The following is a 27083-nucleotide window of genomic DNA, read 5'->3' on the forward strand; positions in this document are numbered from 1 at the left end:
CAGAGAGATTCAGGGCATCATAATCATAATTCTTTCTTTCTTTCTTACTTTCTTTCTTTCTCTTTTTAAAGGAACAGTTTAGCTATAAAAAAGGTAAAGAGATTTTTTTTATAAAACCTTTTTGCATTTTATTTCCTATCATTAAATGTTAAAATATATATAAAAAAATGATGGTCTGACTAAATGAAGCAGGATGTTAAATGGTGAATTTTGTCTGTGTAAACAAATAAATAATTATTTACAATCTTTGGCAAAACAAAATGCGGTTTCATTGAGCTCATTCTCTCCCTCTTTCTTTCTCTCTCTCACACATGCACATCCATACTCTCGCAAAGAAAAAAGAAAAAGAAAAAAGAAAATCATCATAAATAATTTACATAGAATAGAAAAATTATGGTACAATCAAAATATTAACAACATCCCCACACTGCTGTCTTGTTTTCACAAAACAAAACCCTACACGTCCATTACAATCATTACATTTAATGACATCTCCCAACCTTCTCACTGGGACTTGGGGATACAATTTGAAACACCAAAAGGATGAAATGCAACAAACTCAAAAAACCTCATAAGGAGGATTTTTTCCTCCCCCCAAAAGGTTTGTTAATACGAAGAGACTATACAATGTGCAATGAAGCCCCAAATTGTGAATTCTTTATAATTAATATAGTAGTAAATTCTATTTAAAAAGAAAAAAAAGAGCTGAGTCAACATTTGGCTCCCCGTGCCCTAAGATAAGGCAAGAGATACTGTATTATTCCCTTTGTAAACCTCATCTGTGATTAAAATTACACCACCAAGAGTTTTTTGTGAACAAAGCTCATTCATCTTAAACAAAACAAAAAAAGTGCTAAATACTTGTATACTATTGCATAACTGAATAACTGTTGTATCTGGTTAGAATAAACACTGGTATCCCTTCAGCATTATTTTTTTTTAAGTTCTATATACAGCAGACATAGGTAACAATACAAAATACTAAAATTAGGATAACAGTATATATATTAAGGTTCCAGTTATAAATTCCTCATTATTATTTATTTAATTATGTGCTACTTTAGAGCATGCTGGATTCTCATTTCATAAAGGCGCATGTTTCAAGAAGTGTGTACATTGCTTCAAAGTTAGCTTCAGGTTGTGAGGTTGTGATATGCTTTTTTAACAGACTGTTTTAGCATTATTTGTTAATAATGTATTATTAGTGCCCTGTATGACATACTTTAAAATAAATTATCAAAGAAGGTAACTGTATGTGCAATCAAGATAAATACTAATAAAATATTTATAATTGGAACCTTAATTTCCAAATTAGTTAATGGTAGCATCACTACCTTTTCATAATCCTAGATCAGGATTCAGGATGTCAAAGTGCTTTTTGCAGCAGAAATGGGAAAGTCCAACTTGATCCAGATGGTCAAGGAATATGTTTAGTAAGAGGGAATGTAAAATAAGATGTACTCTTGCCAACTGGAAACCATTTTATAAAAGCCACAGTGACAGCCTTATGTGCTTAACTGAATTGCGATGCTTTGTTAAGTTGAGGTTAAAGTTCTGGCTCAACTGTGTCTGTACAAATAACGTGCATTGTTATTTCTAGTTACTCATTATCTGAAACTAAAAATCTGAAGTTTTAGCAACCTATTATATGGTACTTTTGAGGAGTTAGTAAAAGCATTCTTACTGGCTGAAAGATATTTTTGCATCAAGCCATCTTCATATTATGCGACCTTCACTTTATTCTCCAATGGCTTCTTCATTATTAGGCTAGGTATTATTTATGTGGTCCCTTTGTTACTTTGCTGAAATTAGGCTCAGAGATTTTTTTGTTGCTGAGGTCCAGCCCTGATTGGAACAAAGGAAGTGTCACCCCTAGGCATAAAAAAGTGGTCTTATCACTTTTTTTCCTCTCTTAGTTTAAGACAATGGATGATACTCATCTCCTTTTTCGCCCTATATATATAAATACATTAAGTAATTACACTTTATATGTAAACGTCATTCCTTTGTAAAAACACACACAAATGTGTCTTGTTAAGTTTTCACTTTACAAAAATGTTCTAATGTATCAATCTGCTTTTGCCTCAGTGGTGGGTTGGACGCGCACATTTCGGTCCCATTAGTCCTAGTTTTCAGAAGGCACTTGAGCGTAGGATTGGCTGAGCCACTCTTGGCAGCAGGGAGGTACAAGTTCAGTTGAACAGAAGGCTGGAGGAGGAGGTACACAGAAAGAGAAATTGGGAGTACCAGGATGTACTGAGGTGTCTAAGTTGCACCGCATTGACAGGACTTTGCTGGTTATGCGGCAACCTTAGCTCAGAAATCTAAAACAAGAGAGAAATGGGTATTAATGGTGTGAAGACATATTTGGTTTGAACTACAGAAAAAATGGAACAAGTGCTCAAATTTGCTATAGTAAAGGGAAGCAGGCTGAGTAATACAAAGATTACTTTTCCTGTTCTACAGTCATGTTCTTATCAATGTGAAAACATGATACTATCAAAAACATCATGGTTGGTTTCATTATATCTTTAAAAATTTCAGATCATACGTTGGTCCTGCCATGGGGGCAGGGGACTGGATTCGATGACCTCTTGAGGTCCCTTCCAGTCCTAGTATTCTATGATTCTATGATTACTCGCCATATCTGGTTTTTAACAATAGGTTAGACAAATGCCTGTGAGGAATGGTCTAGTTATTACTTTGTTCTGCCTTGAGGCCAGGGAATTGGACAAAGATGACCTTTCCCTTCCAGGGCTACACTTCTATAAAAAGATAACTGAAACTATCCACTGAATTCTTAATACCACCTCAAAGAAAGTCTATCCCTGTGTCTGCAGGGGCATGTATAACTCACTGCTGAATACACGTTACAAGTCCTGCTCTACTCAATAGAGGATATGAGTGGTTACTTCTCCCCGCTAGGAAACGTAGGCTCTTTAGCTCAACCTGTAGCAGTTCACACTTTTAGCTCTAGAGATTTCCTGTTTCAGTCTCTGTGAGTCAAACATGAAGGTGACCATCCCATGTGCAATGTGTGGGATATAACCAAACATTTTCTTTTTTGTTTATTCCGATTTACATTAAGATTAATGGGATTCAATCTATTTTAACGAACCATTGTCTTATTTATGTTGTGGTCCCATAAGGTTTTGCAACATGCCAACTGGCAGTTAACTTATTGGTACTACTGCTGTATGTTGTACAGTCATGCTCTGAGTCAGGAAAGCAGATAAGAGTATGCTTAACTCCATTTGTTTCAGAAGAAGCATGTTGATCACCTCAAAATAAACTTCCTCTTGTTTCATTCATAATTAAGAATTGATTGAGCTATTTCAGAAGGATTGACAGAAGAAGGATGCCATTCAACAACTGAAGATACTTTCCATTTCCATTGTTTTACCCCAGTGTATATGTTTTACACACACTAGTCTCTTTCAAGTAATTCCATGTGACTGAGAGACTGAAGTAATCAGGGCATAAATAAAACTTTCATAATTGCCTAGTTCACTGGAAAACTAACCTTTGCATTCGTATTTGAGGTCAGAGAAATAGACCATTTCTTGAGAAAAGACAAAAAGACCTAATCTTCCACCAGCATAGGTCAAATCATAGATTGGTCCAGAGTCTACCATGACCTGTTTTCCTTCATATACTATAACTCTGTGAAGAAAGACAAAATTCAGATTAGTATACTGAGTAAAAAGCACATTCCAAGAGTGCGTCTACACTGCACCGTTATTTCGAGATAATTAGCGTGATTTCAAAATAACAATCTGAGCGTCTACACAGCTATTCCATTATTTCAAAATAATTTCAGAATAATGGACAGCTTATTCCGAAATCTGTAATTCCTCGTAGAATGAGGTTAACACCTATTCCAAAATAGCTATTTCGAAATAAAGCGTGTGTAAATGCTCCACTGCTGCTATTTCGAAATAGCCCCTCACCAAGGCCATTCTGAGTTATTCCTCCCCGGCACCTCCTAGGGATCTAAATCGAGATAGCACGTCTACATTAGGGAAGCCTGCCTCAGATTAATTTTGAGGCTTCTCTGCAGTGTAGACATGCTATTTCAAAATAAGCTATTTCCGAATAACTATTCCAGAATAGCTTATTTCAAAATAGCTGCGAAGTGTAGACATACCCCCAGGGTAAAAACAGTTGTCAGGTTGTGATACGATGTTGCTTTCTAACGCCAGGAGCTAAGTAGTATAACTTCATTACATGGGTCATTCCTCTGCTATATCTCCTCCCAGTCTGACTGAAAGTCATAGACCAGTTATTGGAAGCCCTGGTGTTGGTCCATGAGTAATTTTATGCACATCTGCAAAGAATTTCCCCATTCTTAGTACAACTAAGTCTTCTGGACTGTAAAAAAGGAGTGTCGTACTTAATGCTGATTAACCAGATTCCTCATTATGCTCAGAGATTAGATCATGACATATACACATAATTTAATTGACTCATGGTAAGCCTGTTGCCTCCTCACAAAAATATAATTTATGTTCTTATGTTCTTAACGACTATTCAAAAACCTACTTAATTTTTCTTTTTTGCTATTAGAATCCCAAGTAGGCGGAAGGAGCTCCATGCAAGGACCAAGGGGACCTGACACATTAGATTAGGGCAATAGCCTAGGATGGCCAAATTTCTATTTGCAAAAACCTGACCATCCTTGCCCTGCCCTCTGCCCCACCCTTCCTCTACGACCCCATCCATACCCCACCATTTCTTTGAAACACTGCCCCATTCTCCCTCCCCGTTACTCACTTTCCCTGTCCTCGCTCACTCACTCATTTTTACTGGGATGGCCCAGGGAGCTAGGGGGAAGGATGGAGTGAGGCCTCCAGCTGGAGGGTCAGGCTCTAGGGTGGGGCTGAGGATGAGGAATTCAGATTGTGGGAGGCTGCTCCAGGCTGAGGCAGTGGGTTGGAATGCGAGAGGGAGTGAAGGCTCCAGCGAGGGTGTGGGCTCTGGGGGAGGGGCCAGGAATGAGGAGTTTCAGGTGCAGGAGGAGGCTCCAGGCTGGGGAAGAGGTTTGGAGTGTGGGAAAGAGCTCTAGGCTAGAGCATGGGTTTGGGGTCTGTGGGGGCGAGAGTCCTGGCTGGGGAAGCAGACTCTGGATTGGGCTGGTATGAGGGGCCTGAGGTGCAGGATGGTGCTCCGGGCTGGGACTGAGGGTTTTGGAGGGCAGGAGGGGGATCAGGGCTGGAGCTGAAGCCTGGAACACAGGGGGAGGAGAGCTCCTGCTAGGGGTGCAGACTCTGAGGTGGGGCTGAGAATGAGGGGGTTGGGGTGCAGGGAAGGGTTAGTGGTGCAAGCTCCATGTGGCTCCAATTTAATGAAATGATCCAAAGACAGACACTAATAACCTAATAAAATGATCCAAAAATATCAGCACTGGAATTGAGAAATAAACCATTTAAACCCATTACATCATTAGAAGCAAAAGCTACATTACTCAGAAATGTGTCGGCATTGAAATACATCTTACTTTATTAATCCTGTTTTAGGCCTGTGAATCAACTGCCACCTGTAGGCAGTATAATCTTTCCAACCAACGTTCTTGGGGTCATGCCACAATGTACGTACCTACAATAGGAATACAAATGCCTCATTAGAAACAGTTTTACTACAGCAACTGGAGGTCTGATCACAGCCTACTTTGTGTCATGAATCTAAAAATCATTTAAAAATTTACTGCTAATTAACTACATTCCCCGCACACTGTGGTCATTTATATTAAGTAAAATGAAAATTGCCATCTTGGGTTAGACATCAGTTACTCTCAAACAAGTAGATCAATTCATAGAGTCATAAAATTTAAGGCCAGAAGGACACATTAGATCTTCTAGCTTGACTTCCTATATATCACATACCATAACATTTTGATTAATTACCTTGGCATTCATCCCAATAATTTGTGCTTGGCTAAAAAAATATCTTTCCAGAAAGACATCCAAGCTTGATGTGAAGATATTAAGAGATAGAGAATCCATCACTTCCCTTGGTAGTTTATTCTGCCATCACTGTTCAAAAAGTAGATCTAATTTCTAATTAGAATGTCTCTCGTTTCAACTTCTAGACATTGATTCCCGTTAGACCTTTCTCTGCTAGAAAGTGTCCTTCAGTTCTTAGTAGTTCCCCTCTCCTCTGTTTCTCTCCAAAAGAAAGTCAATACTGTAATCAAGTCACCTCTTGGTCTTCTCTTGGATAAATTAAACAGATTGAGCTTTAAGAGTCTCTCCTTGCATGGCATTGTTTTTAGTACTCAAAGCATTTTTGGCTTTTTTGTCACTCCCTAATTTTTTACTCTCTTTTTTAAAAATATGGACACTTGAAGTGGATGCGGCATTCCAGTACTGGTCTCACCATTACTGTATACAAATACAACTCCCTCCTCCTTACTTGCTATTCCCCTGTTTATACATCTAAGGATCTCCTGAGATATTTGTCAGAGCATCAGATTGGGAACTCACATTCAGTTGCTTGTCTACTACAAGTCCTAAATACTTTTCAGAATCAGTGCTTTCCGGGATGTGGTTGCCATTCTGTGGGTATGGCTTGCATTTCTTGTTTGAATGGGAGCAACTTATCGAGTGATCCAGACCATGCTATATGATTGGCATGTCTTCATCATTATTTACTACTCTGATAAGCTTTGCCATCCAAAAATTGTATCAGCCATAATTTTATATTTATTTCCAGACCACTTGAAAAAGTGCAAGGAAGGTAAAGGGGAGTAGAGATCTAGGACTATAGTTTGTGTCGGAGTTTTGTGCCTATTCATGCATTCACACGTGCTCTCTCTCTCTCACACACACACACATACACACACACACACACACAAACAAACACACCCATCACCCTATAGAACTGATCCTGCTGCACTTACCTGTGTGAGTAGCTACATTGAAAGAAATGGGAATAATTACTGGAGTAAGTGCTCCAGCAGGACTGGCTCAGTATTTATTGCATATTCTTTTAAATCTCCATCACAATAAAGCTATTGAGGAAGGCCCAGATGTTGGAATGAACTGCATGCAGATCAAGTCCTTGCTTGTGTGGTGCCCCACTGGTTTCAGTGGGCTTCCTTGGCATCACAAGCTCCATTGTGTGACGTTATTGCATGATCAGGACCTACAAGGGAGTTCCTGGCAAACATTCTGAACACAGCCCCATTCAGAAAAATAAATGTCAAGTGTATGTGATGTTCCAAAGGTGAATGTTTAAACCCACATCTGCAGAAAACAGAACCCATGAATGGTTTCTAGAAGCAGTATAACACCAATTCTATCTACAGGCTGGAAAAACTTTTGGGGGTTTTCAGGTTCTTTTTAAGTACTTTGCACATTCTCTTTCATGTACATCTATTTTGCATTTCTTTGAAACACAGTACAAATACATATTTAAAAGGAACATCTAAAAAGACTGGCAATTTTATCCAAAAATTAAAACAACATTGACAAATGCTTTTAATATATTCCCTATCCTTATTGGCATGCTGAGCCACATTGCCCTTTTTTTAATTGGTAGCCAATTTTTGTGTCAGCTCCTTTCTACAACATTGGTCACTCCTCAATAGTCTGAAGACTTGATTCTCTTACCTGTCCAGGTGTGTTTCCAGTGTGCCAGAGAGCATTCCTCAAGTGCTCCCCAGTGCCAGTTGTGGAGTTCACTACTTTCAGTGAGACCCCTGAATAACCATAAGCTCTGGTTGGCTTGTCCTCCCAATAGGTCTGGGTGACTTGCTTCCACATCAGAACATAAAATCGACTGCTGGATTGATAGCCAAACACAAACCCCGCATAATCGTCATCACGGTCGGTGTTAACGTAGAATGTGCCACTGAAGTCAACAGAGCTGAACTCATCAAAACCTGGCAGAGGATGAAATGTGCAAGATATTCAGTTCCTCAGTGTGCTGCAAATTCAGAATGCTTAAAAGCAGACTGTTATACCATTTCTGTTCCTTGGGGCTTTCTAGGATTTTTTGGAGGACAAAAGGGAGGATTGCAAGAATGAAGTCATATACTGTTTATATGGAACTTATATATCTGTTCTGTCTCATTCCTTAAACAAGGGTGAGGATGAGATGATATCATCCTCATTTTCCCTTTGTTTCAGTATAGTCTTTGCATTTCTCTGTCCCTTTTCTCCCTTGTAATGCTGCTGTTACAGAAACAACATGATTTCCTAGCCTTTATAAAGAAAAAACTAAGATTCATTGTGTCTTACATTAGGCTCCCTTACAATACCAAATGGGAGAAAGAAGAAGGCATTTGGCAGGAAGAACAACAAATGTGATGCATGCTTGCAAGCCTTCTTCAATCCTGATATTTATTCAGATCAGTGAAACGAATATGTTCGGTCCCTCATAGCTTTCAGAATTAACTCTGTAAAAGTGCATGCAGGGGTTATTGTTGGTAGGGTCGCATATAGCAGTTGAAAACCCAAAATGAAGCAGCTCAGTAGGCTTATACTGTAACACATTTTGATGATTATTCATCTACAACCTCAAAACAGAGTAAAAACAACGAGTAACCCAATGACTCCTTAGAGACTAAAATATCTATCTATATTAGCATTAGCTTTCGTGGGTAATACAGAGTGTCTTTTCTTCATCAGCTGCAAAGAGAGTTGCACCAACAGCAACAGAAAAAATCTCTGACAAATATGTACTCCCACATGCACTCACAGACACTCAGGATATATACTCCCATTGCAGTAAATGAACACATCCATTCTAGGTTAGGCTCCTTTGTGACCAGGAATTTAAATAAGAAACCACAACAACTATGCAACTGTTTGATATGCTACACAAAATAGACTAGAAGTGTTTGCTAGTAGCTTGAACACTCACAGTGATTCTGGTATTTTAAGACCCGTGCCTCAGTTTCCCTATCTATATAATGGGAACAATTACCTACCTCACTGGGTGTTGAAGAGAGTGTTGAAGTTAAAGTAAAAATGCTATGAAGATAAGTAGCACTAAATCAGTACGCAGGTCTGGGGAGGTGTATTATTCTGTATGTGGTTCACCCAGTATTGTTCCAAAGAATCCAGATAATTCTTTTTTTTTTTTCGATACTCACCTACTGCTATGCCAGGATCTGAGTTGGCAGTCTGTACCAGTTCTTTGCCCTGGTGGCGAATAACCCAGTTGGGGTCAATTTGAGCTGTTCCCTTTGGATCCAGGTGGACCATCTGGAATTTTCTGAAGTCAGTTTCACTGATGTCAATATTTTCAGGGCACACATCATAAATATCTGGGACACTGTCATTGTCAAAATCGTCTTTGCAGATATCACCTCTACCATCACCTACAAGCAGAACAGAAAAATACACAAACATTATTAGCACCCTTCTCCTTCTCTATTTGTGTAAGTTAATGGCTGTTCACAGAAACAAATAAATCTAATTTTGTAAAGCTATGAAATAATCTACACATAAGTTGCTACATACAATTTTATAAACCCCTCTCTTCTAAAAGACGCTAGGAAATATTGCTGGTAAAGGCTGGCTGACATGTTTGATCCCAGCGATGGCTACATAATCTCTACACATTCAGGACCAGAATCAATTGTGATGTGTCTCAACCATAGTCAGTGCAATTACAGAAGGGACAAATTTGGCCCCTATTTGTTTCAGGCTTCAGAACTGTTTGGCATGGCTAATAAAGATTGTATGACATTTTGGGCTTGCTTTACCACAACTGTGGGGCCAAGCTGCAGATAAATTGACCAAGGAAACACAATTATTAAAAACTTAACCTGCAGGATCTTGTGTGTTATTAAGTTTTACGTTTTTGTTTTTGTTTTCCTTTGCAAACTCTCTTGTATCAGTGTGTGTCACAAGAGGACTTCAGCAACATTCTGCATGAATATTCAAGACTGTGGGCACATTTTTTGGGTCACATCTGTATCAAATGGAGGTGGGGTAAATATATCAGTAAATCATGTAAAAACAGCTGTAGGTTACTTACTATTTTATTTATGGGTAAAACAGGTTGCACTGCCAAAAAAAATAGCAACGTTAAGCTAGGAAAAAAATCAATTCTCTGGAATTTTGGAATATGCTTATAATTAGAATAGGCCAAATACGAGACCTTAGTATGGCTCCTGAGGCAGATTAAAACACTATACAGGTCAACTGAGAAAGAAAAAGTGCTGGGTTTGGAGTTTAAGGGGGTATTTATATTGTGATCTGAGAATAAAGGCAAGATATAGTAGAAGCATGGTAAAGAACCTAAAAATACAAGTACGAGTCGCTTGGCTACAGAAAGTGTGTGACCTACGGCCCAGTCCTTTTACTGTCCTCCACACTTGAAAAAAAATGACAGGGTACATCTACACTGCACTCTTATTTCAGAATAGTACATCTACACTGCAGGGAAGCCTCAAAATTAGTCCAAGGAAGGCTTCCCTAATTAGTCCAAGGAAGGCTTCCCTAATGTGCTATCTCGATTTAAAGCCCCAGGAAGCACTAGGAATAACTTAAAAAAGCCCTGGTGAGAGGCTATTTCGAAAAAGCAGCTATGGAGTGTCCACACACGCCTTATTTCTAAATAGTCGCTATTCCTCATAGAATGAGGTTTACAGATTTTGTAATAAGCTGTCTGGTATTTTGAAATTATTTTGAAATAACGGAATGGCTGTGTAAATGCTCACATTGTTATTTCGAAATAACGCTAGTTATGAAATAACAGTGCAGTGTAGATGCACCCTTACTCTTAAACCAGCATGTTTGTTTTGGTTTGGGGTGGCAGCAGAGTCAAGGGAGGCTGCTGGGGAAGCACCAGTCAATGGCTACTACTGCAAAAGCCGAACAGTTTGACCATCTGTTCTGGTCCTTATCCAAGTGATCCTTTTTCATTGTAAATTGTGCATGAGTGTTGTAAGGATATAGAAGATACCAGTAATCTATGAAGCGTACCATCCTGCCACCGACAATGACTTAGATGCTTCAAAGGCTTTAGTGCACTTAGATGTAAAAGTTTTGGTGCACTTCATCACCATTGTATTCTTCAAGTACAGGCTTTTCAATACAAAGGAGAATGAACCTTAGGAAATAACCAAACACTCAAAGATTTTCTGCAGTTCAGCTTGGTGGGAAAATGGTTCCACATTCCACTGTCTGACAGTCAGCCCAGGAGAACTCCAAATTCTGACCAGCTGTGCACTCCTGCACTTGTTTATCTTAACACTTCAGATAAAAACTATGCATTTCCAGCTTTCTTCCTTTTGCCAATATCAAAGAAGCAATTCTTGAATCCATATGAGGGTTTTAATTATTCATTGCATATGTTGCTGAAGTTCCCAGTGGTCCTGACTGCTGACAGAGTTGATTTTGTTTCAAACGATATTGAAAGCATTCATCCAGCCAGCCATGTTCAACAAACTCTGTCCAGGTCTGCAACTTAAAATTGCGTGGCTCGCATCCTTGAGAGCACATGAACATCCTTTGATTTTATTTATAGGCTGGTTTTTGCCAATGTTGAACGTGATTTCTTCTGCTTTGATGATGATGAAGAGCAAGCCAACCTATATTACTGAGTCTATGGGACAGTCATCACAGAAATGCATTCACACATATACTGGCATACAGCTCCCTAGCCCAGCTGGGCTGGGCTTCACATAAGACCAGGAGGATCAAAAGTAAGCCTTAATAGAACTCTGTGGCCTAGATCCTCAGGCCACCCTTGCACTACAGGTGTCTCAATAGAAGTTAGAGCAGCCTAGCAGCCTAAGAGCTCTGAGGTCATTTCAGATATTGACAGAACAGAGAGTTGTATGAGTCATTCCCTGTGTGCCCCAGCCATGCCCCCTTCACACCAGGACAGTTGGGAGAAGAGGTGGTGTAGGAACTGCTATTGTTGTTTTATACCACCCAAAGATTTCCCAGTGCAGGTAGAATCCTGTGAGGGCTACAATTCTTAGCTGTACCGCTCAACATACTCAGAGCAGCAGTCAGGAACTAGTCCACTGTAAATGTATCCTCCCTATAGACACATGAGCTAAATTTTGCTTTCAGTTACACCAGTAATCCCAGATAGACCAGCAGGAGATGCCATGCCGGCGAGTGCTTGTACCCGCTACAGGCCCATTGGGCTCAAATTGGCCTGGGCTATCATCTCTCTTTTATCCTTAGGAAAAATATCCTCAGCATTGGTCAAAACATGAACTGGCCCTTACCATCAGAGTCCTTCTGGTCAGGATTGAACATGAGCCGACAATTGTCTCTGTCATCAGGAACACCATCATTGTCATCATCAGAATCACATGCATCCCCTTTGCCATCCTTATCATGGTCCGCCTGGTTAGAATTGGAGACGTAGGGGCAGTTATCCTGGTTGTTTTGGTGACCGTCTTCATCTATGTCCTCATTGTTGTCACACTGGTCACCAACCAGATCATTATCTATGTCAGTCTAGGCAAAGGACAGAAAACAAAATTGAAATCTTTATTGTTAGGAAACACAACATAGGGATGACATATTTCCTTATTCTCTACATTTCTCTTCCAGTAATTTCTTAAAAAGTTGCTATATTGTAGTAACAAATTTCTATGAAATATAAATAAAATAAAATGTGATTTTTTTCACTATAATATGAGGGATGTCAGTAAAAATCTTACTGAAACTCTGGTGAACATTTTCCTACATGGCTTTTAGTTCACATTCATTGGTTAGAACCTGTTGGCCCTAAATCACAGGTCTGATAAATTCACTTTATTACACTGCTGTAATTTGGTCAGACCTAGCTCACAGGAAAGAACCTTGATGTAAAGGAGCTCTTTGTACATTACAGAGTATGTCTACACTACAAGTAAAAGCCCACAACTAGCCTAGGCTTGGGCTAAGGTGCTGTTTAACTGCAGTGTAGACATTTGGGTTCAGACTGGAATCCAGGCTATAGAACCCTCACAAGGCATGGGCCAGCTGCAGGTTTTTAATTGCAATGCAATGTAGACATACCACATTTTTTTCAGGAAGAATGGCTCTTGAGCAAGAGGGGTTTTTTGCGCAAAAATGAAGCCTCATTAATCATGCAAATGAGGTGCAACAATATTCCACGCTTCACCTCATTTGTATATTTTCTTGAGCAGTATAGACATAGCCCCCAAGTTTTCACTGTCCTCATCATAATTGACATTCCTGAAGGGCGGCCAAGGTAGGAGGTTTGCCTGGAGTATCACTGCATTCTAGCTTTTTTCCCCCTCCCATATAGGCCCCATGGGGCCATGGAAAGCCAAGTGAAGTTCAAAGCAGACCTAAGGCTTTTATACCTTCCAGTGGCGGGGGGAAATTATTCTCCAGATGACCCAGGAATATAGGAAGTGCAAAGGTGGAGTCAAAGACATCTTTGCCCCAATCTCCTCAGGCTTTGCATAGAGCGGCATTTGGCTGGACCTGAAAATTAGGGCTGTTTTTCACATATTCGGAAATTTAATGCCTACATTGAAGGATTTAAATAAAGTATTAAAGGTCCAATAGAACAAAAAAAGAATGAACAATTCAGATCTAACTCTGCAGTCAAAGCCAGCTGTTTGGGGTTTGACCAAAACTGTTATAATTTAAAAATCTGGAATGGACACTATAGTATTAATTAGATACAGTGCAGGGCAAAAATATGATGTAATAATTTAATAAAGCATAGTGCACTGTGGTGACATTTTTCCCTTGAACATAATTAACATTGCAAGCACAATAGATGCATATATGATATCATGCATTTCAGCTGGCCTGAGAGTCTCTCTCGGGAATGTGTTACCTCATATTATTAAAGTCTCTGCAAGCTGTATAGTGCTTATATGAGCTCTCTTGTCCAGACAAAGTTCTTAAGGTATGAGTGGCTACTATTGATCTCAATGAAGTTTAGTTATTAGTAGCCCTGAAGTGAAGCTAAATGCAGTAACTTTGTATAAACTAAGTGCAGTAACTCTGCATAATTATAAATTCGATGGCATTCACCTGAACAAAGGCAATAGTAAGTGTCAGATCACTGAAAATTTGCAATGCCATTTTTAATAACTTTTGCTTTCAGTTCACACCAGAACCTGTAATTTACCACAATTATCATAAAAGATATATTCATATATGATGTTGCCGAGCAGGGCAGTTTTTTTTTCATGTGAATTGGGTGGATTACAAGCAGAAGAGAACTGACTCCTAAACAAGAGTGTATCATTGCCATAATGGGCCTTTATGTGGAAATGAAAAATGGGGAAAATGTGGCCTTCGTTTTTCCAAGCATTGAGAAGTCTCTTTTGTGGAGGAAGGGGCATGATTCTCCTAACAGGTCTGAGGAACTGTCACTGAAATCAACAGCAGGTTCTTACATTCTGTTTTAGGAGAAATAGGCCCTTCCAGTTCAGAAGTAAATTTGGACAGCATTTTGCACGGATGACTTGCAGGATATCAGACTTTTAAAATCACATCATGCAAATTATTATGTATCCTGTGATAATAGAAGAGCTTTCTGACCCTTTACCCAGACAGTCTCTACTGTATCTACCACTAGAGGCTAGATTGTGTAATGGATAGGGCCTGGCCTGAGAATCAAGAGACTTGGACTCCATTGCTGATTTTGTTGAGGAATCTGGTATATTTCCTTGGACAAGTCAATTAGCCATTCTGTCACTATTTCCCCTCCTACCTCTTATCTAATTAGGTGATACGTTCTCTGAGGGAGGGTCTGTCCTATGTATCTGTACAGTGCTGAGCATAATGGGGCCCCGATCTTGGTACAAGTCTCTGTGCATGACTGTAATGCCAGTCATAATAATAATAACGTAGTTTGGTTCCTTAAGCATCTCCTCTTCTGTGATCAGCATTATTAGAAATGATGAGAAAGCAGCTTTCAGATTTCCCACATCAAGAGCAAAACCTTCCACCCACTACTCCTCATACAAAATAGGCTTAGTGTTTACCTGATCGGGATTGTGCACCAATGGACAGTTATCACAATGATCACCTACTCCATCCCCATCTGTATCTCTCTGGTCAGTGTTGTAAACATATGGACAGTTATCTCGTTCATTAAAAATATCTGTGAGGGTAAAAAAAAAATAATGTGACTGAAGCAGATAAAAAAAATCTGGCATTTAGTAATGCTCCACCATAAATACTACACATACAGTGAGATATTTCATTGCAGAGCTCAGGTCCCATTTAAATTCCCCTGAAGCCCTGTTTTGAGGGTTTAAGTGGCTCTTAAGCCCTATGCTGATCCTCTCTCAGAAGTGAGTTTTATTAACGATACATTTTATTTGCTAGTCCATGAAAGCTGCTTTAGTTTTATTATGCTACAACACCACAATAAGAAATGAAATAGTCACTAAGGAATGTAGAATCAGAGTGACAAACTAACCAGTCAACCACACACCTCATTTGGAACCAGAAGTATGCAATCCAGCAATAGCAGGAACAAATAAAAAAAAAAAAAAAAAAAAAAAAGCAAATACAGCATTGTACTGTATTAAACATAAATCTCTAAAAACAAAAGGGAAAGTTAAAAAAAGATATGACAAGGTAAGAAATGGCTTGTTTCATTTAAAGTAAGAAGGTAAAAAGTAGCATTTTTTCTTCCACATAGTAACATTTCAAAGATGTAGTAAGTCAATGTCCCCTTGTAAACACTTGAAAAAACAATGAATTTTTTGTTCATATGAACAATCACCATCCCTTACATGTTTGTAATGCTAAGGTTCTACTGAAATTTCATACTGTGGGCCAAATCTTAATTTCCTTACTAATGTAAACACTCCCAGGAAATATTTCAGTGGAAGTTTTGCTTGTGTGAGGACTGCATGGGTTTTAAAGAATTTGTCCTTTGACATTTGTGAGCCTAAAGAAAATGTGTCTTGCTAGAAAAGAAGGGAAAAAAATCATTTTAAATTACTTGGAATTTTATGGCTTAGAATTGGAACTACCTACTCAGAATTTTTGGCTACGTCTAGACTGGCATGATGTTCCGCAAATGCTTTTAACAGAAAAGTTTTCCGTTAAAAGCATTTGTGAAAAAGAGCATCAATCTAGACACGCTTTTGCGCAAAAAAGCCCCGATCGCCATTTTTGCAAACGGGGCTTTTTTGCGCAAAACAAATCTGAGCTGTCTACACTGGCCCTTTTGCACAAAAGCTTTGCGCAAAAGGACTTTTGCCCAAACGGGAGCAGCATAGTATTTCCACAAGAAGCACTGATTTCAGACAGTAGGAAGTCAGTGTTCTTGTGGAAATTCAAGCGGCCAGTGTAGACAGCTGGCAAGTTTTTCCGCAAAAGCACCTGCTTTTGCGGAAAAACTTGCCAGTCTAGACACAGCCTTTGAGTAATTCTTTGCAATAAATGCTACATCACAATGGAATTCCTGAGGAATTCTATAGAGCAGTATAAAGTATGTGCTTTAGTACTAAACGAGTTCATCTTATCATAACCTGCATATCATTAACTGTACCATGTTGCCAAGTATTCAGCAGACATCCCTCCTCCTCATTTTGCAACAAATTGTCCTCTCCTTCCAAAATTATATCATGACAACTAAAGGAAATTTTAAGACAAGATTGGCACAAGTGCTGGGAAATGACAGTAGGTTTGTATCTTCATCTGTATGGTTTCTGGAGCTTTACATAAAGTTCAAAATATGGAGTCTCAGCCAAAGATACAAAGCTATGTTTTCCACTCACTGCACATACAGAAATCCAGTGAGCTCTCGTATGAACCTGATGTTGTGAGTGATAGGAGAACTTCAAAATGTTCAGAGGTTCAATTCAGATGAACATCCAAAAGTTTCATGATTACTAAAGCAAATCCAAGACCAAACTTATTTTTAACACTTCTATATTTCAACCATGCTAGAAATGCTCCAAGAACAAACTTTTAAAAAGATATTTCCATGTTTTTGCTTCCGTTTCTGGACAAAACCAGGTCCAGAAAGAACATGAACAAAGAAACAAATTAATTTAGTCTTTTTTCAAAATTCAAGGGATGGTTTGTGTTTAGATTGGTTTGAGCTTTGTCTGATTATCCAGGTCAATTCTGATTTAACCTGGTCCAGATTAATATAATCTAGACACCTCCTTAAATAACATCTTTTTCCTTTAGTATCCAAACAAAAAACAAAAGTAGCATATTGCATCCTGATTATTCTGGAGTCAGAAAAAAAAATTTCTCCTCAGAGGGCACATTTGCAAGGGCCTTGGGATGTGGAGAGGGACGTGTTATTTATCTAGAACATTGGACAGGGATCATCTATTACATTCATGTGGATACATTTCACATTATTTGCACATAAAATCTGACAACTTCAGCAACACAAGCGGAGGTTATAGGCCTATTGTTGGAATGGTGGGTGAAGTGCTGTGGCCTGCAATGGGCAGGAGAGTCAGACTCAGATTGTGATAGTCCCTTCTGTCCCCAAAGTCTATGAGTCTATACTCCTATGTTCAGTGCAGAGCTTGGGGATGGGTGGACCTTAGTCTTCCCTCTCTTTATATATATTTCTGATTGTAAATATAAGATGGAACTGATTTTCTCTTACATATGAATACAACCAGCCCTCTCAGGGTATGTCTACACTATGGGATGAGGTCAAATTAAGATATGCAACTTCAGCTATGTTAATTGCATAGCTGAAGTTGAAGTGCCTTAACTTGATTTTTGGTGCTGTCCACACTGCAGGAAGACTAAAGGAGAACACTCTCTCTTCCACTTCCCTCACGCCTCATGGAAGCAAGATTACTAGCACTGACAATCTCAGTTTGGATTAGCATGTCTTCAGTAGACCATAAGGCAAAGTATTAAGTTTGGAATAGTAACTAATTCTGGACCAGTTTCTGTCTGGTTTAACAAATAAGAACATACCATCACCATCAATATCCACAGCACATGAGTCACCCTCTCCATTATTATCAGTGTCAATCTGAGCAGGGTTGTGCACATACGGGCAATTATCACAGCGGTCACCAACTTCATCCTTGTCATAATCAAACTGACGAGGGTTGAACAGAAGAGGGCAATTGTCCTAGTGAGTAAAAGCAAAGGATTTAAGAATGTAAATCACAGATTGGTTTGAGGCATTAGTTCATTTTTCAAGAAGTATTTCCCTCATATTCCACCTAGGCAAATTTTTTGAGGAGTACAGGATCTTTTGGAAAAGGGTTTTTCTTTTGAAAAGAACCATGTGTATATGGCAGTTTCACTTTCAAAATACCCATTTTCAAAAGAACGTGTGGCTTCCATTATGCAAATGAAGCACGGGAAATTCAAATCCCGGCTTCATTTGCAATTTCGATCTGTCTAATTTACATCCCTCTTTCGAAAGAGGGATGTAGTTTAGACATGCCCTAAGTGATGAGCCTTCTCATCACTACCAGAGCCCTGAGTTGAGATGGAATAAAGAGGTCCTGATTCTCCCTACTCGAGCCTTCGTCCATCTAGGAGATGGTCCAAGATTATTAACTCTAGCCATTATGACTCACAGCCCTGGGAGTCAGGATGTTACTGTTGACTCTAGCAGCTAGGCCCTCACTGCCCTGGAAGTCAGGGGAGTGCTACTGCCTCTGGCCATTAAGCCTCACAGCACCAAAGGTCAGGGCATTATTAGGGATTCTGGCTGCTAGGTCTTACAGCCTGGGGAATCTTGTGACTGTTATAGACACAACTCCTAGGCAGCATAACTCTACAGCAAAGAGCCAATCAGTGAACTAAAACCTTAGGCCTCACTGCCTAGAGGCAGAAGGTGGCTTGAAAGATGGGGCATACTCAACGTGCACTGGATGGGTTTGGGCCCCTCACCCTATCATAGGGAGCTGCATTAAAATGATAAGACTTTTTTTTAAACTACCATTAAATAAAACTTCATACTTTGTCATCCTCTACCCCATCATTGTCATCATCTTCATCACAGGCATCACCTTTGCCATCCTTATCAAAGTCTTCCTGTCCAGAATTAGGCAGATGGGGGCAATTATCCTGTCCAGAAAAATCAGTACATTATTCTTATGTTATGTCACAGGCTCTTAACATGGGCTTGATGACTATATAGCCCACAAGAGGCTATAAAACACATAGCTGAGAAAATTGATCACAAGTACATTTTAAAGATTCTGTTTGTTGCCAAAAATATTAGTTCATCCAGTTTTCATGCTGTAAAATAAATTAAATGAAGTTGCAAATCATTCCAGTCCTCTAACTTCCTTTTATTAGAAGGAATGTTTAGAGTGTATTTTAACTGAGAGCATCTGATAGGAAAAACACACACACACGCAGAGACAGTGTGAGATCTTTATGGAAAGCCGATGAAGGAACTTTGGAGATTACAATGTAACATGGTTGGCTTTGGCTGTCTTTAACCAGAATTGAAAGATGAAAGGTAAAAGGCTCATCTTCAGATGTAATCTGTAATATGGAAAGTTAATGCAATAAAGACAGACATGGGGCTGTAGCTTTGAGACATGTGTGTCCTTTTGCACTGATAGATTCCCAAGAATTTTGAAAATAAAAGACAAATGTATCCTTTCTATTTTGCACGGGACAATTGGAAAAGAGAGTTTATTACAAGTGAAGTTTTCTGAATTTGGCAAAAAAGTACAGATTTTCAAAAACTGTAGCTCATGAAAGCAGTTACTCAAAAACACATGGAGGCAAATTCTGCTCTTATTTACAGTCATAGAATTCTATTTAATTTACTGGGGTCACATGAACATACCGCAATGGCATTACAATAGTGCAAAAAAGAGCAGAATTTTGTGACCGAAGGACCCAGTATTTCTTGCAATAACTCCATGTATTTTTAAACAGGAAATAATAAATATACAATTTAAAAAGTGAAACACTGATCAAACATTTTAACTGCTATTTTCTTTTAAAATAATATAGTTAGGGAGACATGGATTCATAGATTCTGAGGCCAGAAGGGACCCTTGTAATGATCTAGTCAGATCTCCTGCATAAAACAGAGCATAGAACTTCCCCAAAATAATTCCTAGAGCAGATCTTTAGAAAAAATATTTCATTGTTAGTGACGGTGAATCCACAATGATCCTTAGCAAATGGTTCCAATGGTAAATTACTCTCACCATTACAAATTTATGCCTGATACTGGGTCATCAGTCTGCCTTGAGGTAAAGAATGAGTGAAAATTTAAAAAGCCAGTCAAAATTATTTTGTCTATTTCCTATATCACAACATTTTCTGATATTATAAATTGTTCTCATTGTTTTTCATTTATTTTCACTTTTCCACTTCTGCTTGAAACCAAAACTGGACATGCCAAAACATTGCAGAAATATTGTTCTAATAACACAAACATTTGTGTCCAGGATCAGAAAAGGAAATGCTGAAATCTCAGGGAATCCTGAGATTTTCTGCCTAATTTTTCAAGCCCAAGAAATTCTGTTCATCTAGATAAATTGAGGAAAAAGCATTATGGATCATTATCAAAATCAGAAGGAACCTCCAAACTTTTCAGACACCTTTTCAATATATACGTATGATCCCTGAATGCCTGATCCAATGTTAGCCTCTGAAGTATCATATTTAGGCTAATGTTTCATTTTTCAGTACAGGAATTCTGGAAGAAAAATGTCTATTCATGAAAACTTAATGAGAACTAAAAGTAAAATTAAATTCAAAATATTAATGTTATTTAGACAAATTATGTTTCAATCACTTTTTCAGGGCAGGGAAAGGATTTTTTAAAGAAATTTACTGAACTAGATAATTTCTAATGAGTGCTACTACTTGAGAATATTTTATATTTTTTAAAAAGACCTTTTACATCAAACATTGTTTCTATAAAATTAATGTATGTCTTACAGAAAAACAAGTCAACTTTTGGAATGAGCTTCCTCTAAATGTGTTCAACACATTATTTTCTTACTGAAAGCAGATCTTTTGTGTTGCATCTTGAGTCAACATGTTGCATGTCCTGATGACAGGAACCAAAAAGAATATATGAACTGCAACTGATGAGTTGGCCACATCTACAATGAGTCGAAAGCAGGCAGCATGAGAAAGTTCAGCATCTCAAACTGGCGTTCAGCAAGGGTCTATCTGTACTGCCTTTCTAATAATAAGGCACTGATCCAAGTTCATTCCTTCTGTAATGCCATTGACTCCAATAGCGACGAGGAGTCCTGTGGCACCTTATAGACTAACTGAAGTGTAGGAGCATAAGCTTTCGTGGGCAAAGACCCACTTCGTCAGATGCATGCATCTGACGAAGTGGGTCTTTGCCCACGAAAGCTTATGCTCCTACACTTCAGTTAGTCTATAAGGTGCCACAGGACTCCTCGTCGCTTTTGCAGATTCAGACTAACACGGCTACCCCTCTGATAATTGACTCCAGTGTAATTGTACCTGGGTGGATTTTTTTCCTGTTTAATACTCTGACCTCAAACACAGGCAGTCTCTACATAAAGTTACTCATTTGTTTGCCCATTGGACTAGTTCAGAACTTGACAAGGTTCCTTTGGTTTTGTTGCCACTATCAGAATTGCTATTACAAGATGTCATTGCTCAGGTTGATTGTACTCTCAAGTAAACTAAGGTACTGTGAGGCATGTCTACACAGCAGGGCTTAACTCAAAATAAGCTATGCAAATTGAGCTACGTCCGTTGCGTAGCTTATTTTGAAATAGTTTATTTCAAAATGGGGAACATCTACACACCACTTATTTCAAAATAAAGCACTCTTCCTCCAACTTCCCTTGCTCTTTGTACAATGAGGGTTACAGGAGTCAGAGTAAGAAGTCCTCCAGCTTGACAGTATTTTGAAACAACTGCTGGCTGTGTAGACACAGACTAAGTTATTTCAAAATAATGCTAGTTATTTCAAAATAATCTTGCTGTATAGACATACCCATGGGCCAGGGCAGAAATCTAAGCTCACATTTAGGAACGAGAAGGAGCAATCAAGAGAAAGCAATGCCATCCATAGGCCTTTGCAGCCAATGTCATTACATAAAGACTAACCCAGCAGTGTGCTTAAGCATATGCTTAACTGTAAGCATGTCAGTAGTGGGTCTGCACAAGAGCTTAAAGTTGAGGTCAAGTGTAAATGCCTTTCTGAGGTGAGACCCAATTCATCGATGATGCTAGACATACCTATCCTAACCACCAATTACCTTTTTTCCATTATCTTAGCAGCCCTGCTTCATCTGCCACTCAACTCTTTAGAGAACAGCTTTTCATGAAAGTCAGATGTTCTCAAATAATGGTTTTTAAAACTCTTTCTAGTAGTCCCCGAGAAGACCTCCCAGAACAGAAACAGACTACTGCTACAAAGGGAAGGGACTGACAGGTTGGGAGAAGAAATGATCCAAGGGAGAGCCCTCTTTTTCCTGTTAAATGTTTTACAGAATAGGATAACTGAGAGCCAGTGAAATACAAGATTCCATAAAGATGTAAGTGAACATACCTTCCAGTCTATCTCATAGAAAGAGGGGTTATCTTACCAGCAGAATGCTGCATAGAAACCATCACCAGTTTTATAATGAAAAGAAGAATAGGTAACTATTTATAAAAAACTAAAATTGGTTGTGACATCATGACTTTTTTGCTCTTTCCTTCTTACCTTCATGCAATGATAAGTAGCATTAGCAGCACAGACCAGGTTGCTGTTGGGCCAACCATCCAGGTCAGAATCTTCACCACAGATGCGTCCATCCCCAGCATATCCTGTTCTACATTCACACTTGTACATTGGGTCACTGAAATGGCCCAGGTAGATGCACTCTGCAGATTTGTGGCAGCTGTGTGTCATATCTTGGCATGGATTTTCAGGTTCACACACCTGCAAGAACAGAGCATACTCCTTCAAACTTAATGACATCAGGAGGGGTTTCTAGATCCTCAAAACTTTTTAAAACCAATACAGTTATTTAGATGCCTCAGTTTGGGCACTTTTAAAAAAAATTGGTCAAGGACTGTAGAAACACTGATTTATTTTACTGAGCAGAATAAGTCAGACATTTTTTGTCAGTTGACAATTGGAGATAACTGGTAATAAAAAAGAGCATAACTTCAGGTAAAAATGGACCTTACTCAATACATAAATTTAAACAATTAGTTTAAGGTTTTTTTTATTCCATCTGCATTTCCCTGGGAGCCATTAGGTCTTATTATGGACAGGAAAAACTGCACACTCCCACTTCCTTGAGAGTACTGGTCTTCAGGATATAATGATCTAAGTCTACCAATTGGGCTATGGCTACACTACAGTTTTTTTGAAAAACTCACGGAGTGTCCACACCTCAAGTGCGGTTTTGCTAAAAAAAAATTCAAAAGAACAGAGGAGTTTTTCCAGTGTAGGTATTCCTCATTCCACGAGGAAGATCACCTTATTGCAAAAGAGCTCTTTCACAAAAAGTGTGTGTAGATGGGGAAGAGGGCTTTTTGGCACAAAAAGAGGAAAGAGGAAAAAGCACAGGTGCCCTGGTGGCCATTCTGTGCATGGCAATCAGAGCTTACTTTCTAGAGAACGTCCATGCAGTCTGGACGCTCTCTTTCGCAAAAGCACATCACTTTTTTGATGTGCTTCTGCAGTGTGGACACTCTCTTGTGCAAGAAGCCTGTAGCCTAGACATAGCTTGGTGTGTAGTCATTTTTTTCTTATATCAGAGAGACAAACAATGGTTTTAAATATCCAATCAGCAGGTTTACTGTAACTTTCCTCTTTATTTCTTTTGTTTTTCCTGGTAAGTTTTAAGTGGCTTACTTTTAACAGGCGTTATACATTTAGACTTCACATGCTGAGTTAACTACACCATGGCTCAAAAGGAAGAGAATGATGAAGTCTCATGACAGCTGTTTTAAAGAAGTTGCCTTAATTTTCTGTGAGATCACATTCCTCTATATCATTTCCTCTCCTTTCCCCCACCCTTCCACACACTCTGACCTCTTGACATACTGGCATTTAGAAAGGGAGTTCTCCAGACAGATGTTTGATGACATCCAACACTTACTGTGGTGTATTCATCAAGATAAGCATCCTAACTCTCCACTGCATTTCATTCTATATCCTCTATTACACTTGTGAAAAGGGATTGCAAAGTCTGGGTGTACACAGGTACCATTCTGGCCTTGTAGCAATTAACACTCATTTTGTCGGGTATAAATGACTACACAATGTGATGAACAGTGAATAATCAGATCTAATGCATCATTGAATTAATAGAAAAGTTGCATCCACATTTAGGACCATATTTTTAAAGGTATTTAGGCACCTATGAAACGGATGCCTACTGTGATTTTCAAAAGCATCTTGTCACCAAATTCCCTTTGATTTAAAGGAGAATTAGTAACCTAGGAGCTTGTGAAAATCCTACTAGGTGTCCCTCTTCATCCATAGCTGCTTAAATACATTTTAAAACTTGGCACTTAGCTATTTGAGGCTATATTTGTTTATTACCCAGATTTATGAAATATTCTGTCACAATGTTAGTTATTTGGAATGCTTAGATAAATGTCTGTTTCTATCATATTCCTAACCATTGACGTCTCTTCAACACCACTTACTTGCTTTTCTGTTTTGGCAGTCTCCAGGCCCACCCCAAAAGGCTGATTTCCTTTGTAGCGTGGAGGACAAGGCAGGCAGTGGAACCCTGGGTTTGCATTCACACAGCGATGGACTTGATTCACCTTAAAGCAAACATCTGGCACAGCTATACACTACAGGAAAAGAAAGAAGCAAAATGAAAGAACCAAATTAGCCTTTTGTATAGTCACCATACCATGTTTGTAAACAGCCTCAAGGAAATGTTTCATGATGATGGACAGCTGAACCAACACATGCCTCATCAAGATCCTCACACACTGTTCCATTGCCAAGGTAACCAGCTGGACATGGGCCACATGACCAAGATCCATCAGGGTAACTGTTACATTCTGCTCCAGGAAAACAAGGGTTTGACAAGCACCCATCTGTCAAAATACAAGCAAAATGTAAATAAGGGTAATAGTGCACAAAGTAAAGAACTGTAAACCTTATTAAAGAAAAACATTCTCCGTTCACTGAAATGGATCTAGATAAAAATGATGGAATGCAGACAAATTACACATATTTGACTTTTCAAGTATATAGGAAAGTTTTTCCTTTTAGGTTCATGGACTGCTACAAACAATTCACTATATTAATAGTATACTGAGACCTTGATGCAGGAAAGCTTCTTGTTCAGGAAAATACTTAACATTTAGCACAAGCATAAAGTTTTACTGAGCTGAATTAGACTTAAGTATTTATGCAAAGTATTTTTCCAAAACAGGGACTGAATTAATGTATTTCATACATGTAGCCTCTCTGGTACCAATTAGTGTTGCTATCCATGTGACAGGAAATAAATAACTAGAGATAACAAAGTCTGCAACCTAATTAGCTAATTGCTGGTCACTCAGTGCATACCCACCAATTGGACACTCATTCTTGTTGCATATGTCATGTTGCTTGACATCTCCCACACATTTCTTTCCTCCATACTGTGGCTCTGGGCTGTTACAGAGACGAGACCTCTCACGGATCCCTCCTCCGCACGTGACAGTGCAAGTGGACCATGGAGACCAGGGACTCCACCTACCATTAACTGGAGCATGCAAGACAAAGGGGGAAATTAGCATGAGCAACATACCACAAAGAATCTTCAGTACAATAAAGGCAACTCTCTCACTATACACAGTTTGTAACTGTACTCAGAGGAAGAAAAGAACAACTGAAAACTGAGATTACAATATTTCCAAAAAAATACATGGATTTTTCAGCCATTTTAGTCATTGTTGACAGATAACAACATGCAATGCCTTTTCATATGGTATATTTCCAATTACAGAGCTCAGAAGCAGTTTATGTTGACTGATGCATCTGGCATTTCAAAGTTCACTGATGAGATTGTTATTAAAACAACTCCTATTATTCTACATTTCTAAAGTGCTGGAAATAGGGCCCTCGAGAACACCAAGCATATGACCTGCATACCGATTCTGAACTCTGTGACTTCTTCCATGATAAAGGTATCCTAAGACGTCATTTTGTTAATATCCAATTCTGAGCCAGCTGTTTCTAATTAGAGTTTACTGCTGGAAAAACCCTCAAGTTGTACTTGATGGTGAGACTCTTTGGTTTACATTTTGTGATGAAGACCTAGCTCAGTGCAATTAACTGCATTTGGGGATTTCCTCCTATACATAACCAATGAACTCATTTTTTTTCATTTAGATCCCTTCTTAAGGAAATTGCTTCTATCAAAATTTGATGGCGAATTTGCTACATTGCATGACGTTTTTACAATAAAGTTACATCTATATTACTTGTCAATTTCCCTCTCATTTGGTATTCCAAATGGCACTACCTAGCTAACTCAGGCTATCAAGTCCTGATTTTGACTTCACACACATTTTATGACAGTGCAACTCTACTGATTTCAGTATAGTAATTCCAGAATTACACTAGTGTAACAGAATCAGGACCTAACTTCCCAAAATAGGGACTGTGTTTTCCCATATGCTTTGTACAGCACTAAGCACACTGATGATTCTCAGTAAATATATAACACCGGGCACTTATAGTAATTTGGCCTCATGGGCATAGATGAGTACATTCATTTTGCCTTGTTGTGAATCTGCTCAAATATACAGTGAATTCAGAAGTTTAACTTTCACTTTAACATTCTTTAAAGTGAAACTGTAACCTTTCAGTTTCACTTTAACATTCCATAGCAGACTGGACAGACTGTGAACAGAGAAAAGTAGGCAAAAAATACTGTAAAAACAGATTGAAACTGAACAGGAAGTGGACGGAATGAAAAACAAATCTAACCTGACTCTGGAAAAAGAAAGCAATAGGGGGGGAGAGATAATTTTATTAAAAATATAAATTATATGTGTACACTATATATAGGGCAAATAATTACACCAGCCTGGTTTTGGGTGGTTTTTAGTTCTGTTCCTAATACAGATTGAACCCTTCCAGTCTGGTACTCTCTGGTCTGGCAACATCCGGGGTCTGGCATAATTTTAGTTAGCCCCAGATGTCCACTTATCATGGATGTGACCAAGTTTCCCTTGGTTCCATAAGGTTTTTTTTCAGCTGCC

The 27083-nt window shown here is 38.8% G+C and overlaps 1 protein-coding gene across 2 annotated transcripts in view; it reads right to left on the reverse strand.

Moving 5' to 3' along the window:
• Window positions 1–358: 358 nt before the first annotated feature.
• The window catches only part of THBS2 (thrombospondin 2), a 52408-nt gene continuing 25683 nt past the window's right edge, over window positions 359–27083 (reverse strand). For both annotated transcript variants that reach the window (XM_025184058.2, XM_006121970.4), the window contains exons 10-22: window positions 25406–25579; window positions 24796–24923; window positions 24519–24671; window positions 22576–22794; window positions 18864–18971; window positions 17862–18021; window positions 14933–15051; window positions 12197–12431; window positions 9098–9325; window positions 7611–7882; window positions 5498–5595; window positions 3524–3663; window positions 359–2324 (exon numbers count right to left, since the gene is read on the reverse strand). In XM_025184058.2, the coding sequence (XP_025039843.2) occupies window positions 2317–2324; window positions 3524–3663; window positions 5498–5595; window positions 7611–7882; window positions 9098–9325; window positions 12197–12431; window positions 14933–15051; window positions 17862–18021; window positions 18864–18971; window positions 22576–22794; window positions 24519–24671; window positions 24796–24923; window positions 25406–25579 (2042 nt within the window). In that variant the 3' untranslated portion in view covers window positions 359–2316. The remainder of the gene's footprint in view (window positions 2325–3523; window positions 3664–5497; window positions 5596–7610; window positions 7883–9097; window positions 9326–12196; window positions 12432–14932; window positions 15052–17861; window positions 18022–18863; window positions 18972–22575; window positions 22795–24518; window positions 24672–24795; window positions 24924–25405; window positions 25580–27083) is intronic.

Source organism: Pelodiscus sinensis, chromosome 3 (genome assembly GCF_049634645.1).
Source record: "Pelodiscus sinensis isolate JC-2024 chromosome 3, ASM4963464v1, whole genome shotgun sequence".
NCBI lineage: Eukaryota > Metazoa > Chordata > Testudines > Trionychidae > Pelodiscus > Pelodiscus sinensis.